Source organism: Coenobita brevimanus, chromosome 47, assembly GCF_032717465.1.
Source record: "Coenobita brevimanus isolate Jiangsu-jjx chromosome 47, ASM3271746v2, whole genome shotgun sequence".
In the NCBI taxonomy this organism is placed as follows: Eukaryota; Metazoa; Arthropoda; class Malacostraca; order Decapoda; family Coenobitidae; genus Coenobita; species Coenobita brevimanus.
This window is the reverse complement of record NC_137000.1, coordinates 12,779,306-12,795,436: the sequence shown is the minus strand read 5'-3', so window position 1 is coordinate 12,795,436 and position 16,131 is coordinate 12,779,306. Positions and strand designations below refer to the sequence as shown.

General features: G+C 44.3%; 1 protein-coding gene across 1 annotated transcript in view; it reads right to left on the bottom strand.

Annotated features, from left to right (window-relative positions):
• Nucleotides 1-534: 534 nt before the first annotated feature.
• The window catches only part of LOC145399084 (carboxylic ester hydrolase-like), a 35,818-nt gene continuing 20,221 nt past the window's right edge, over nt 535-16,131 (bottom strand). Inside the window, exons 7-11 of the mRNA XM_080271837.1 lie at nt 15,150-15,409; nt 10,179-10,329; nt 9,420-9,555; nt 5,758-5,875; nt 535-1,172 (exon numbers count right to left, since the gene is read on the bottom strand). Of these exons, the coding sequence (XP_080127963.1) occupies nt 1,113-1,172; nt 5,758-5,875; nt 9,420-9,555; nt 10,179-10,329; nt 15,150-15,409 (725 nt within the window). The 3' untranslated portion in view covers nt 535-1,112. The remainder of the gene's footprint in view (nt 1,173-5,757; nt 5,876-9,419; nt 9,556-10,178; nt 10,330-15,149; nt 15,410-16,131) is intronic.

Genomic DNA, 16,131 nt, shown 5'->3' with positions numbered 1-16,131 from the left:
CACGTAAAAAAAAAAAAAAAACTCTTGAACGTTACCAGTCTTTTGTCAAAATGATATTGCGAGTGACTGTCACACAGATTCTCATGGAGTACACTACATAAGGATTCATGTACTTTTAAAGGTCATATAATAATTACCGATGAATATATGTATAAAAAATAATTATCTTCCATTGTTATCTGTATCTCTGACAAAAATAGACATTAATCATTATGAACAAGTTAAGAATTTCACATAGTTTACCTAATCCAGGGCACACACTTGTACCCTGCCAACCTACCCTACCCCTCTTCCCTCCTTCCCGCTCCCTATTTTCTCCCCCCTCTCCCCTACCCTCTCCCTTGACCCCACACCAAGGACATAAGGAGGGAAGGGGTAAGGGGTGAGGTGGGGTAGAGGGGCCAGCGGGGGGGTGAAGGAGTAGTGGGGGTGGCGTAGTGCAGACTGACTCCCTCTGTGTGTTGTAGTCTTGTCCTGAGCGTGTGTGTACTGTATGTAGAAAAAATAAACAAGGCAAAAAAAAAAAAAAAAATGAAATGTTGAACAATCTTTATTTCTCTACATACCTTTGCCAATAAAGTAATATGCATTTCTAGGCTACTACTGTACTAGCATCCCCAAACATGACTATAATTTGTTTGTGGACACCTCTTCAGGGATTAGGGCGCATGCCTGTAGGTACAAAGAAATTAAGATAGAGAGATCGACAGTGAGAGAGAGAGAGAGAGAGAGAGAGAGAGAGAGAGAGAGAGAGAGAGAGAGAGAGAGAGAGAGAGAGGGAGATTGTAGACAGATAAACAGATAGATAAAAAGATAGACAATAGAAGTTGCAGCTGCCACCCCAGGCTTATCTGAACGTGAGACAAGTGGAGTGCAGGCTGAAGTTGTCCTCCACTCACAGCTCACGATCCTCCTTACAGGGGATTGGGAGGGGAATGAAAGACTTTTGTACAACTGGACTGCACCACCTGGCCATATTGGTGTCACCACGTGAATGAAGTCTTCCCCCTCCAACACAAGCCTGATAGATAGATAGATGGATAGATAGACTGTAGAGAGATAGATAAGAGGACTTCGACACGGTAAGACTCATCGATGCGTTTTTCTTCTTCTTAATCCTCAATGCACAGGAGCTGATGAGTTGACAGGAGTGATCTCAGAAAGTCTCGCACCTGTATAGAGAAGAAAATGAATCATGACATCAATAGCAATAATCATAATAATAATAATCATCATCATCATATTAATAATAATAATAATAATAATAATAATAATGATAACCTGGAGCGGTGGCGTCTTCGTCGTAGGTCTACCCCCCAGAGGCTGTCGAAGAGAAGAGGAGGACAGCATGGGGGCCAAACCACCACAAACCCCCCGGCCCCTCACGGGGATCGAGAACCTGGGAGTGGCTTCGGTCGCCCGGGCAAGTACCACATCTCCCAACACAACACACACAACAACACCGTTTTTTCTACACCAAGAAATGACTCCCCGGCTGTCATTTCTCGACGACTTCTTCTGGCCGGGGATATTGAGAGCAATCCAGGACCCACGAACAAATACATATGTCCAACATGCTCAAAACCTATCACGTCGAGCCGACAAACAAAGGGTTCTGTTCATTGCAATTCCTGCAAGAACTGGACCCATTACACCTGCACAACACTTGCATCCAGAAAACATTACACAAACACCTGGACCTGCTCCCTATGCTCCTTCCCCTCACTCATCAACCCCCCTTCCAATCCTACTCCTACTTCCTTCACACCTCCACAGCCAAACCCACCGACCCTTCCCGCACCATCCATTCCCCCAACTCCTCCCATTCCAACCCATCCTAATCCACCTCAACCCATACCTCCATCATAACCTCCTCCTACCCCTTCCCCTCCACCCACACCACCTCCCCCCGTGCTGCAGCAGCCAACACACATCGCACACACAACATAAACATCCTTCAATTAAACATAGATGGCATAAACACCAAAATACATGAACTCATACAATTCATCAAACAACAGAACATACACATTGCCATCTTACAAGAAACAAAACTACACAGAGCACAGAAAACACCGACATTTCATAACTTCACCACCATTCGACAAGACCGGGCCAACGGCGGTGGCGGAGGACTCATCACCCTGGTACACAAATCCATCAACTTTGCAGATACCAGTGCACACACAAAGTCACTTCTCCCCCCACATGACACCACAACAGAAATACAATCAATTAAAATACGCACTGGTAACAAATCACGCAACAATCGCTAACACATACATTCCCTCCCAATCGTCCCCCACAGTAACACACAATTACTCTCCACAGATACACCACGTCACTAACTTACCCAACATCATCCTGGGTGGTGATTTCAACGCCAAGTCGTCGGCCTGGCAAGTGAACAACCCTGACACAGACAGAGGGCTGGTACTACAATCCCAGACAGATCATCTCTTCATACTAAACAGTCTAGACCAACATACCCATATCCCACACCAAGCCCTCTTCCTCCCATCATCTCCAGACATCACCTTCTGCTCCCCAAACCTCGCCCCCACTACATCATGGAGAGTGGTCAAAATCCTAGGTTCTGATCACCTCCCAATCATCATCACTACCAAAACCACAATCACCCCAGCTGGCCACAAACACACATACACTAATTATAAGAGAGCCAACTGGAAGGCCTTTGTAACTGAAAAAGAACAACATTTCGAAACACTGAACAGTACACCCATCACAAACATCAACACCGCTGTGCACACTTTCAATACAATCATACAAAACGCAGACAAAAGACACATCCCAAGAGGCAACAGAAAGAAAAACAACCCCAACTTCACACCAGAAATTCAAGGCCTCATCAGACAACGCGACACACTGCGACACTCCCCAACACCCCATACACAAGACACCATACAACAAATACAAGAACTCAACACTCAGAAAAACAATAAAATATCAGAACAGCAAACACTAAACTGGAAAAATTACCTCCAAATACTTGACCACAAAACAAACATCAGTAAACTCTACAAAACACTAAACAGCATCACACTTTCCAACAGCAACACCACACAATCACACGCTGCCATCACAACAACAGACACCATACCCTCAAACAAACAACAAGCAAACACTCTCATCAATCACTTTTCACAAGTCAGCCATCTAAACCCCCATCACGAAGACCGACGTATCATCCGACGTAAGAGACAGTTCCCCACAGACCCAGACTACGCACCTTTCACTTACAACCAGACGAAGCACGTCATTAACAACCTCAAGCACTCATCTGCCTGTGGACCAGATAACATAAGCAACATTCACCTTAAACACCTTGGACCACAAGGCATACAAGCACTCACCAACATATCAAACTACAGCTACTCACACAACATAATACCCAACATCTGGAAGCATGGCAATATCATCATTATCCCTAAACACAACAAAGACCCCACGTTACCCTCCTCACATCGCCCCATCACACTCTTCTGCACCCCCTCTAAAGTCGCTGAATGATTGGTACTACAACTAGTCACACCTCACATTCCGTTAGCCCAGTCACAACATGGCTTTAGGCCACTACACTCCACAAACACCCTTCTTACAGACCTTACACAGAGAGTTTTTGATGGCATGAATTCAGCTAGGCCACCACACAGAACGCTCCTAGTCACACTAGACATTAGCAGAGCTTTTGATGCCATCCCCCGCCACAACCTCACAAACAAAATACTCAACACAAACATGCACAATAACACAAAAAGATGGCTGGCAAACTACTTAGCAGGTAGATGTGCACATGTAACATTTGCTGGTCAGTCTTCTAACATCAGAAACTTCACAAACGGCGTCCCCCAAGGATCTGTTTTGTCCCCTACACTCTTTAACCTATACATGCACGACATACCCACACCCCACACACCACAGATACACATAGCTTCCTATGCAAATGATATAACACTTACATGTACGCACCAAAACGCAAAAACAGCTGCACACATCATTCAAACTTACCTCAACACACCACACGAATGGTTCACGCAAACAGGCTCAAAATAGCCCCAGCCAAATCTACAATGACTCTTCTCACAAACTGAACAGCAGAACTCAGTCACATCCCACACCTCACCATAAACAACACCCCCCTACCACACACACACACACACGCACACGCACACGCGCACGCGCACACGCGCACGCGCACACGCGCACACGCACACGCGCACACGCACACGCACACGCACACGCACACACACACACATACACACACACACAAAATCCTTGGTGTAACATACAATACATCAATGTCATTTAAACAACACATCAGAAACATTAAAAATAAAATAACACCAAGACTCAACGCTCTGAGGTCACTTGCCCATACAACATTCGGACACAACAATGAAACCACCACCACAGTATACAAACAATAGATACGTTCACTGATGAATTATGCAAGCCCTGCCTGGGCTTCTAACCTCACCAAAACACACTACAACACCCTACAGACCATACAGAACAAGGCCTTAAAAATAATCACAGGCTGCACAGCTACTACACCCACAGACCACCTACATCAAGAAACAAAAGTCCTCAAAGTCAAGGACCACCTAGACATGAGAGGCACCCAGTTTCTTGCTGCAGCCTCCACAAACCCACAACATCCACTACAGTACATGTCAGCACATCCACCCACACCAAGGAACATCAAAACAACACCCAGCACACGATACCATACACAAATACTGTCATCTCTCCCCCCTCGCCCATCTCAGACCAGCTTCCAGAAGCATATCCACACTCAGATCACTCGCTGCTCCATTCAGTCACTTAAAGACAACACACAGCTGCATGCACGGCCTCCTGACATCCACCCTTCTGGATCCTATCTTCCTGGTGAGGACAGGGTCCACCTGGCCAGGCTGAGATGTGGGCACCATCTAGCCCTCTTGAGCTACCAGAAGAGGCTGGATGACTCCGTTGCTGATGCCTGTCCAGGATGCAACACAGCACCCCATACTATTAAGCACATTATGGAAGACTGCATTGCACACAACCACCTACGCCAACAACACAACATACACGCTTTGAGAGCTCTGTGGGAAAGCCCGGTCTCGGCCATGGCCATCCTAAGGGACTCGGGGCTGTTCGGCCAGACAGCCTAAGGAACAACTACTACTATTACTACAATATTAAAATAACAGTATCAGTAATAATAATAATAATAATAATAATAAATAATAATAATAATAATAATAATAATAAATAATAATAATAATAATAATAATATCAAAACAATAACAGTAACAATAATAATAACAATAACAATAATAACGATAATACTAATTCTAATAATAATATTATTATTAATAAATAATAATAATAATAATAATAATAATAATAATTAGTAATAATAATAATAATAATAATTAGTAATAATAATAATAATAATAGTAATAATAATAATAATAATAATAATAGTATATTAAAATAATAATAATAATAGTAATAATAATAATAATAATAGTAATAATAATAATAATAATAATAATAGTATAATAATAATAATAATATCATTATTTATTATTATTATTATTATTGTCAGGCAGTAACAATAATAATCAATAATAACTCTATCATCAGCAATGCTCTGTTTTCTCACATCATATTTCTCTGTAGGTCTGTAGGTCTCTGTCTCTGTCTGTCTGTCTCTCTCTCTCTCTCTCTCCCTCTCTCTCTCACCTGTCTTCGCGTGTCATTTCTCATAACCGGCTGCAGCTGAATGTCTAGGTGGGGAAGGCCCGTCCCCTCACCCACCGCCTCCCACTCGAAGCCAAAGGAACCATTGGGGGTCGGGTTTCTGGGGGCAGGGAAGGCATGTTTGAGATTAAGTATGAGAGAAACAGGGGCAGAAGAGAGTAATAAAACGATTAAGTTAATAATAATAATAATAATAATAATAATAATAATTGTAATGCTGGGTTGAATTAGGCTCGACTTCTCGTACCTATTTTACCCAACGTGGAGCGGGGTCCTCTTTCGAGACCGGAGCTAGTGCAATAAAGAGAGGTAGGACATAAAAACCTTCGGCAACACCATACACGTATATTACCACAGTCAGACACAGGACACTTCAGCAGACATTACAACACAATATAGAGCAATACAAAAACCTTATCTAAAATATTGTGTATCTCGCAGGATACTAGCTTTCTAGATACTAATGACAATACAACAAATCTTAGTACTAGGAGTGCAGTAAATACAGGTGCGCGCGGAGCGAGTGAGGAGGGGGGGGGGAGTTTGTGATCCGCCAGGAGGAGGTAGGGGAGACACGGAGAGTGACTTAAAACGGCGAGGAGACAGTTATGGTAATATTGAAGGATGCCCGATATTAGCAAGGGAGTTTAGGTGTTTTCTGTTGGCGAAGATTCTTTGACAAATAACTCTGATTCTTACTTTGGCTTTAAGAGCGGGAGCGAGGAATGGAGAGAGTTTTTAGGAATAGCGTGCGGAGGAGGGGAATATCGTTAATACTCGCCTTCCTTGATATTTTGGTGGAAATAGGTTTCTGTAGGCACAACTTATTCATTACACATTTTCTAGGTATGATATGTAGTCTCTCGCTTCACAACGCGTAACAAAATCGGAATACCCGTAAATACTATTCCACCATATTACTTAGAGACTAGCCAATAGAACTCCAATAATATTCTAGTCTTTCTTCGGGTTCTAGAGATATGTCTTTAGAAAGATTCGGGGTGACACTCGCACGTATTTTCACTTTAGGTCTCAACCCACATTCTCGTCCTTCAACTGGATATTGTGTTCTGATTTACCCCAGTGGAGATTACATAAAGTCACTGCACAATACTTATTCTAAGAGAAAGGGAGTCACACTTAACCTACTTCACGATTGTTACAGGGTCACTCGTATTTCCTCATGGAGAGAAACAAGGACACGTCATCGGCGATCCGGTCGGACTGAGGGCGTCGTCAGGGCGGGGCGAGCCGGGAGGGCATGGGGCGGCTCGCGAGGGCGTCCTCTCGCGTCTGGGGGTTTCCGGACTGGGCTCCGGCGTAAGGCCTGTAGGACTGGGGCCGAAGAGGTCTAGGAACCGCTGGGTCAGGTCCCGGCGTCGCAGGGGCGTGGTGAGGTCTCGCCCGGGTGTCCTAGGGCGGGCTGGAAGAGGCGACAGACTGCGGTCTCCCATGACCAGGGGCACCATCAGGGGAGGGCTGCGGCAGCGGCTGTCACGGAGGCCCGACAGGTGTGTCTGCTCGAAGGCCACGCGTAGGGAACAGAGGCCGGGGGAAACAGGGAGGTCTCTCCGGGATATTCTGGAGCGAGACCCTTGAAGTTCAGCCTCCGGTTGTGGAGACGTCCCTCTCCTCACTACACCCTGGGAGCGACCATCGATCGTCTCTACCTGGACACTGGGGGAGCGACCATTGATCGTCTCTACCCGAATATTGTGGGAGCGACCATTGATCGTCTCGACCGGAGTGCTGAGGGAGCGACCGTTGATCGTCTCTACCTGAGCTTTGGGGGAGCGACCATTGATCGTCTCTACCCGAGCACTGTGGGAGCGACCATTGATCGTCTCAACCGGAGGGCCAAGGGAGTGACCATTGATCGTCTCTACCTGGGTTTTGGGGGAGCGACCATTGATCGTCTCTACCTGAGCTTTGGGGGAGCGACCATTGATCGTCTCGACCGGAGGGCTAAGGGAGCGACCATTGATCGTCTCTACCTGAGCTTTGGGGGAGCGACCATTGATTGTCTCTACCTGGATTTTGGGGGAGCGACCATTGATCATCTCTACCCGAGCACTGTGGGAGCGACCGTTGATCGTCTCAACCGGAGGGCCAAGGGAGCGACCATTGATCGTCTCTACCTGGATGTTGTGGGAGCGACCATTGATCGTCTCTACCGGGGTTTTAAGGGAGCGACCATTGATCGTCTCTACCTGGATGTTGTGGGAGCGACCATAGATCGTCTCTACCAATTCACTTTGGGAGCGACCATAGATCGTCTCTACCAATTCACTGTGGGAGCGACCATAGATCGTCTCTACCAGAGGGGCGCTGCCTGAAGTGTTGTTTCTGACTCCACCCCTAGCTAACTCAGTGATTCCGCCACGCGAAGGTAGTGTCTTTCGCTTACGGTGGCGGCGGCGTGGTGGTTGAATGTCACAGGGGCGCATGGCCCGGGCTGACATGCATCGTTGTTGCCCGGAGTGGTGGCTACCCCGTGGGGTCCGAGTGGGGGTGTCGGCATTCTCGTGGGCGAACTCCGTTGTTTCTGGTTCGCCCTGTTGTCGGGGATACTATGGTATTCTCCGGGAGTTTCTTCGGGAGTACCGTATATGCGTCTATTAAAGCCACGCATTTCAATAATAATAATAATAATAATAATAATTGCAATAATATTAATAATAACAATAATAATAATAATAATAATAATAATAACAACAATAATAATAGTAGTACTAATACTAATAAAAATTAAAATAATATAAATAATAATAATAATAAAAATAATAATAATAATAATAATAATAATAATAATAATGACAAATTATGATGATAAAAGCAAGAGAATACTAGAATTGCCTTAAGACTGAGAGGAGGGACTAATTGAAAACGAGAAGTGAAAAATAAATGATAAGAGGTGAAAAGGAGTGAAAAGACGAGTAACTGAGGAAGAGGAGGAGGAGGAGGAGGAGGAGGAGGAGGAGGAGGAGGAGAAGGAGGAGAAGAAGAAGAAGAAGACGAAGAAGAAGAAAAAGAAGAAGAAAAAGAAGAAGAAGAAGAGGAAGAAGGGGGGGGAGGAGGAGGAGGATTACACAGAATTACACAGGAAAGCAAACAGCAACAGACCTTATGGTCCTTTCGAGGCTGCTTATTAGAGAAAGCTATGACTACAAGATCTAACTCTACATGCTGAAGGATAAGGATAGTAAAGCAAGAAGGGAGGAGGAGGAGGAGGAGGAGGAGGAGGAGGAGGAGGAGGAGGAAGAGGAGGAGGAGGAGAAGAAGAAGAAGAAGAGGAGGAGGAGACGAAGACGAAGAATCTAGCTTGCCTCTTAGGATGGTATTCCAACTGGCTATAGAGACTTCTTAACACCTCTTCCTTAGTGATTTGTTCTACACACTTCATCTCAGTATCCTCGTGCATGTTACTGAAATAAATATGCAGATACTGAAATAGTATGAATAACAGGCAAGACAATATAAGCTAAACTACAAAAATAAATCACTTAGTAAGAGTTGTACAGAGCCGTGTATAACAAATAAAATGATAGAGACGCAGCAAGAGTATACAATACGCAAAATAAATCGGTAAGAAAGATGTGTTAAGAAGCCTTCTATGCCACCTAGACTCAGGCCCTTATCCTTACCCTGTGGCGGCGAAGTTGACCCAGAGCTGCGTCATGATGGCCCTAACCTTGAGGTCGTCGGGGCGGGTGAGGTTGAAGAGGGAATAGAAAGGCCCACCGGAGAACAGGTACAGAAATTCGTCACCGTCAGTCACCCCTGCAAGGAAATTACACGAACTGAACGCAGAGCAAACAATAGCAAACTATGCAAACAAAATGTGGAACATACTACAAACTAAAGCAAAGCACGAAGAAATGCAACTACGTATTGGGCAAACAAACAGTAATGATTATGTATTGGGTAAAGCAAACTACAGTATCTGGGAATAGGGAAAATAAACTATTGTGACAGTATAAGAAAAAAAAAATAGTAACAGAGTAAAGAGCAAACACTACCAAACCACAGTAACTGAGTATAGGGTAAATTAACTATAACTAGGTACAGGCCAAACAACCTAACCATGCAGCAGTAACCAAGTATACTACACAGTGAGTATTCTGAGTGAAATAAATTATACTTATTAAAAGGAAAGCAAAATAGAGTAAACGAGGACAGGCAAACAAACTGAAGCAAGTATGTAGGGCAAAAAAATCTGTTGCCACATTTAACCCTTTCAGTTCAAAAAGTTTCCCCTAATCCGAGAGAGAGAGAGAGAGAGAGAGAGAGAGAGAGAGAGAGAGAGAGAGAGAGAGAGAGAGAAAACGTCTGAGGATATCATGAATGAAATCTGAAATACGTCATCGGATTGAAATGGTTAAGTAGAAGGAAAACAGACTCACAGTGCTTGCCAACTGTGGGATTCATCAGGTCTGCCACGGAATGCTGACCCCTGTACGTGAACTCAAAAGCGTACACCTTCCTATTCGTGTTTCGTGTGTGGAGCTGGGCTATGAGGTCGTTTGGAACACCTAAGTTGTAGTCAGTGAACAGCTGTGGGAGTAGACGCGATGGCAGTGAGAGGACCTACTGTAACAGCTGAGAGAATCTGAGACACGGGTAGTAGTATGCAATGAAAGAGCTGGAGAAGATTATATAATGTAACAAACATAACAGGAAAGGAAAAGGTGCGTAGATTGTGAGAAATACGAAAGCCAGGAAGGTAGTAAAAAAGTGCGTAGATTGTCAGAAATGCAAAAGCTTGGAAGGTAAACTGAGATTATGGACAGCGTGACATCTAGGACGAGTGTACAGTCCAACTTAATGTTTCCTTTGTAATACTGTGATGCCAAACTAACACCACATTTCATTACTGTTATCTAGCTTTGAGACTGCTTAAAGGCTTTACTAATCTCAGGCGCTAAAGAGGAGCCCACAAGTTCTGGCGCAGTGTCCTTGAATAACGAAGCTGCGGAGTCCACTCGAAAGCCAAACTTCCCTATATTTTCTTGGTGATGTGCTGTCTACCACAAAGAGGCGCCGGACCCAACACAGTGTATGTATTGTGCTGTACCTGTGGGACGGCCCCGCGGAAGCAGTTGCTTGTCTGTGGTCGAGGGGTCTGCTTGGTCAGGCAGACCGAGGTTAAGCACAACCACAAGAACAACAACAACTGACAACAGCAGTGTATAATACAGCTAAATATTATAAGATATTAGAATGCGAGATAAAGAGAGTGAGAAGTGCAAAGATTTACTAGTAGATTATTAACCCCTTAACCGCGGGGCGTCACTTTCGTGACGCTTGGGCGCAATGGATCATACCACGGGGCGTCACTTTTGTGATTCTGTGTTATTTTGAATTATCCCGGGCTTTCAAGTGGTGGCTTGTATCATCTATCAGTACTGCCAATGTCCAACACTAGTCAGCACTCCAAATCTCATCTGTACTCCCATCCATTGTTGACATTTTAGTGATTTTCCACCCTTCCTGACTCCCCTCCCTACCTGCCCTCCATTACCCTGTCCTCTCACTTCCCAGGCTGCGCAGCACTAAGCAAATCTCCCCCGGATTTTTCCACAGATTTCATTCATTGAAATAAGCCCTATGCCCTATACTTATACAAAATAATATATACCAAAAAAAAAAATAAAGTAAGTGATAGTGTTATACACCAGGAATTGGCTAATTATCACCTGACAACACCTCACGTGCATTCATTCAAATTTCCCCTTTGAATTATGCCTTGTAATCTATGTCTGTAATAAAAATATATATCAGAAAGGAAGGGAGAAGCCTAAGTGACATTTACATTCTCCTGGAACTACCTATTTCTTTATGTATTGCCGAGATTTTCTACCAATAATTTATTAGCATGTAAGTTAACAGATGTCAGCCTCAGTGTCATTGTCAGCCCTTGCCTTCTCAGAGAAGCCGCGGCATTTAGTTCCTTGTCCTCCGCTGTGGTCAAACCATGTCGCACTCACGCCCCGCCATCTCTGCCGCTTCTGCGCCCATTGCAAAGGGCCCCGTGACCTCAACACCCATAAAAAGTCGTGAGGGAAGCAGGAAAGGACTTAGTGACTCTGCAGTGGCACGTGAACTAGTAGAATTGTCAATGGTGATGATGGATAGCTATTTTGACGATTCGGGTGAATCGTGTGATGAGCCGGGTGAGGTAATCGTGCCAGAAAGTGCTAGTACGAGTGCTTCAGTGTCGGAAGTTATCCCTAGTTCCAAGGGAAAGGAGACATTAGTGAAGCAAGGAAAGGAATTTGGGAAGGGAGTGAAAAGGCGGTGTGTTAGCCCCAGAACAATGGCCCTGCGTGACCCAGCCCGCCATGAGTCCCGAGTTGATTCACCTCTCTGTTCCCCAAGCCCTACTTCACTCATTTCTTCCTCTTCATCTGCTGAGTTATCTCCGGAGTCTTCGTCGTCGGAGTCACCACCAGCATCAACAGTGAAGGCAGGCCGTAGAGGAAGAGGTAAATCCCGGACACGTAAAAGTAGAGTTGGTAGTAGAGTAAGGGCTGCTAGTGCTGTATGGCAACCCAGGGTCAGTGCGAGTGACCCCGAACGGGGTAAATCTGCCTCACAGCCACCCACTACCACCACTCACCCTACACCGCCACGACAGGGAATCCTGGACGCCTTCACGTGGACGGAAGGGTCCAATTTTGTGCCAGAATATTTAGTTTTTGATGAGAGCTCCTCAGGAGTACAGCCTGCCTTCACTCTTGACGATAATGCTGAGTGTGTGGACTACCTTTTGGCCTTCCTAGATGATGAAGTCATGCAGCACATACGCGATGAGACCAACAGGTATGAATCACAACGTGCTGCAAGTGGTACAGGTGCAGCCAAGATGCAACAGTGGTCCATGCTGGGAGTGCAGGAGCTGTATGTGTTCTTTGCCCTCATGCTTCTCATGCCACACTCCAAGAAGCATGAGTTGGAAGAATACTGGTCCATGGACCCCTTACTACCCTCACCCACCTTCAATAAGTACATGGCCAGAGATCACTTCCGGAACATCATGGGAAACCTGCACTTTGCCGACAACGATGTACCTTCCCAAACCGACCCACTCTGGAAGATCCGGGAGATTCTGTGCAGAATGAAGGATAAGTTTATGTCATTCTTCCACCCCTTTCAGAAGGTTGTCATTGACGAATCCTTGGTTTTGTTCAGAGGACGTCTTCGGTTTGTACAGTACATTCCAAGCAAACGCCATCGCTTTGGAATTATGTTCTTTGTACTGTGCAACTGTAAGACAGGGTACATCCTTGACTTCGTCATTTATTCAGCCAGCACTGTCGATCTGGATAAAACACACCCCCTTGGCTTCTCAGGCTGTGTAGTGAAAGTGCTCCTTGAAAAGTATTTTGGTGGGAATCATGTGCTGTATACAGACAACTATTATACAGCACCGAAACTTGCCAAATACCTTTCACAGCACGGCATTGGCTCCTGCGGCACTGTCAAAAGTAATCGTGCCCACTTCCCTAAATTCACAGAGGCAGGAACCTCGCAGCGAGGAGATGTGCACCTGCGCAAGTCTGAGATGCTGGCAATACGGTGGCATGACAAGAGGGTCGTGCACATGCTCACCACCATACATAAGGGGGAATTGACAGACAGTGGGAAGGTCGACCGTAGGACAGGCGAACCTGTGATGAAACCTGATGCTGTGTTAGACTACAATATCAACATGCGGCTGGTGGACAAGTCCGACATGATGATTGGTGAGATCGACTGCCTCAGGAAGAATACTAGGTGGTACAGGAAAGTTTTTCTGCATCTCATAGATATGACGATGCTGAACGCCTTCATCCTGTACAAGATGAAGGTCAAGCCACCCAAGTCCTTCTCCCTGAGGTTGTTCGCCAGGACTTGTGTCCAGCAGCTGCTGGAAAGATATGGTAGGGTGACAGCAGCAACTCCAAGGCGCCATCCAGTAACACTTCCCGACCGACTTGAGCAGAGGGCGTACATGGCTCGGCACAGACTGGAGCTAATGCCTGCCACAGGTAAAAGGAAGGCTGCGATCCGCAGGTGTCAGGTGTGTGCACATACCACCCGCCGCACACCTGAGCACAAACGCACCTCTTGGCAGTGCGCTGAGTGCCAGGTTCCCCTCTGTGTTACCTGCTTCTTTGATTACCACAGCCAGAAGCAGTTCTAAAAGTACAAGTGGGAACGGAGAGTAATGTGGAAATAATGTGTAAATAATGTGTAAATTATGTGTGAATAGCAAGTGATAGCAATGGATGTTCAGTACATATGATTGAACAGTGTATTATAGTTTTATCTTACTGAAAGTGACAGTGAGTAACATAGTGTAAGTGAAATAGAAGGGTAAATATTGAAAATACAATAGAAAATGTAAATAGTAATGTAAGTAATTAGTAATATAAGAATATGAGTACAAATACTTTATGTTATAACAGTGAAAGTGAATCCGTGGCTCTCTACGTATTTTACTGAATGAAAAATTGAATGACTTCAGTGACAATAAACTAATACTACTGAAGGAAACTTATGGAGAAAAACTCCAGATATATATAATGTGATATAGTAATAGAAATATAAAGTGTGAGAGGTTTTATGAATAATAAATGACGGAGTACCAAGAGCGAACTAGTGCAAGTGCGACGGTCAGACGCGTTTGTAATTTTCATTGCTTTCACAGTGTTTTTTTTTTTTGGAGTATGGATCCCAAACTACTTGAAAATCATAGAGTAGTGTTTATAGTGTTAATATCTGGCTGTGGTAATCATATTACGGGTTGTCGGGAAGTGTAAAGTGCAGACTTCGTTATCCAACTTCAGAGGTCTCCACAAGTCCTATGGTAACGGACGAAGGCTCAACAAACATTCCAGGAGAAAGCTGAAGGTATGTGCCATAAGCATATGTAATTTTAATATTCTAGGACTAATAACTGATTTTTGGGAAATATTTTTTGAGAGTCTGTTGGAGCCCGAATAACCCCGCGGGACACGCAAAACATTGGTAAACATGCCCGCGGTGTAGGGGTTAAATATAACAAGTATGTAAGGCGAGACATATAAATGAGTGGATTGGAATGAGATTGTAGCGAAAAGCATATGAAATGCCCTTTATATAGACGGGATCATGGGTGGAACACTGGCAAAAAAATTCCCTTCCTAAGAGACTCAAAATCATAATTAAGAGGAAGAAATGTAGAGTGAAGAGTCATATTACAGAAAGCGTTTTATAAGTTAAAAGTGAAATATATTTGGCCTTTCCTGAGTTACAAACCATTAGGCATGATTTTTTTCTTTGTCATATCTTACTAGTCATAAACGAGAACGTGACGAAAATTAATGTCAAATTCTGCTTTATTTTACTACCTGCGTTACTTTTTCGCTGTTCGTCTCGTCCACATTCACACCATCAAGATAGTAGTTGAAGATCGCTGTGGCAATGGCAAGGTTGGTGGAGGCGTTGATGGCAGAGTTGGTGGTGGTAGAGTTGGTTGTGGTGGCACAGTCGGTGGTGGTAGAATTGGTTGTGGTAGGAGGATTAGTATTATGCAGCAGGAGGATGAGGGGGCCGATCTCCTCGAAATTATTAACCAGTTCTGCTCTCAGCTCCTCATTCGTGTACAGCACTGTTAGATGAGGATAAGGAGACTAAACACTTATAAACCCTTTAAATCCAACGACATGTTTTTCATCCTTTTCTCGCTATTTCAAGACAGTTTTGTTCTGCTTTGGAAAGACTTCAAACAGGGGAGACTAAATATTTCATCTATTTTCCTCTTTAAAACAAAAAGTCTCTAGAAAGATGAAAGTAATCGACTGAAGGTAGCAAGAATACAGCAATAAAACACGTCACCGTACTGAAGGAGATAAACAAACAGCACAGCTTCTCTCATTACTTTGCGTCTGTCACCCGCCAAGCGAGCCAGACCCAGAGCCACAGAGAGAGAGAGAGAGAGAATGTTATATTATGCTATATTATTACAGTTATTGTCTGACGAGTTAATTCAGCTTATGGGAGAATTTTGATAGTGAAGTAGTAGAATTACATTCAACTTAAATTCTCTCTAAGAATCATCCTCATCATCATATTGATAATCATCATCTTTATCATCTTTATCATCATCATCATCATCATCATCATCATGCTGGTAGTCCTATGCCCCGTCCCCTTAGGTTAACATGATAATAAGCAAATAAGTATATGGGTGAAGACCAATAAATGAAGTTTGCTGTAACAAATGTGATACAGTAAGCGACAGACCAACAATGATTACGAGACCAGACATGGAAAAACGAGGCACCAGTCATGAGTAAATGAGGAATCAGTTATAAGTGAGGGACTAACCCC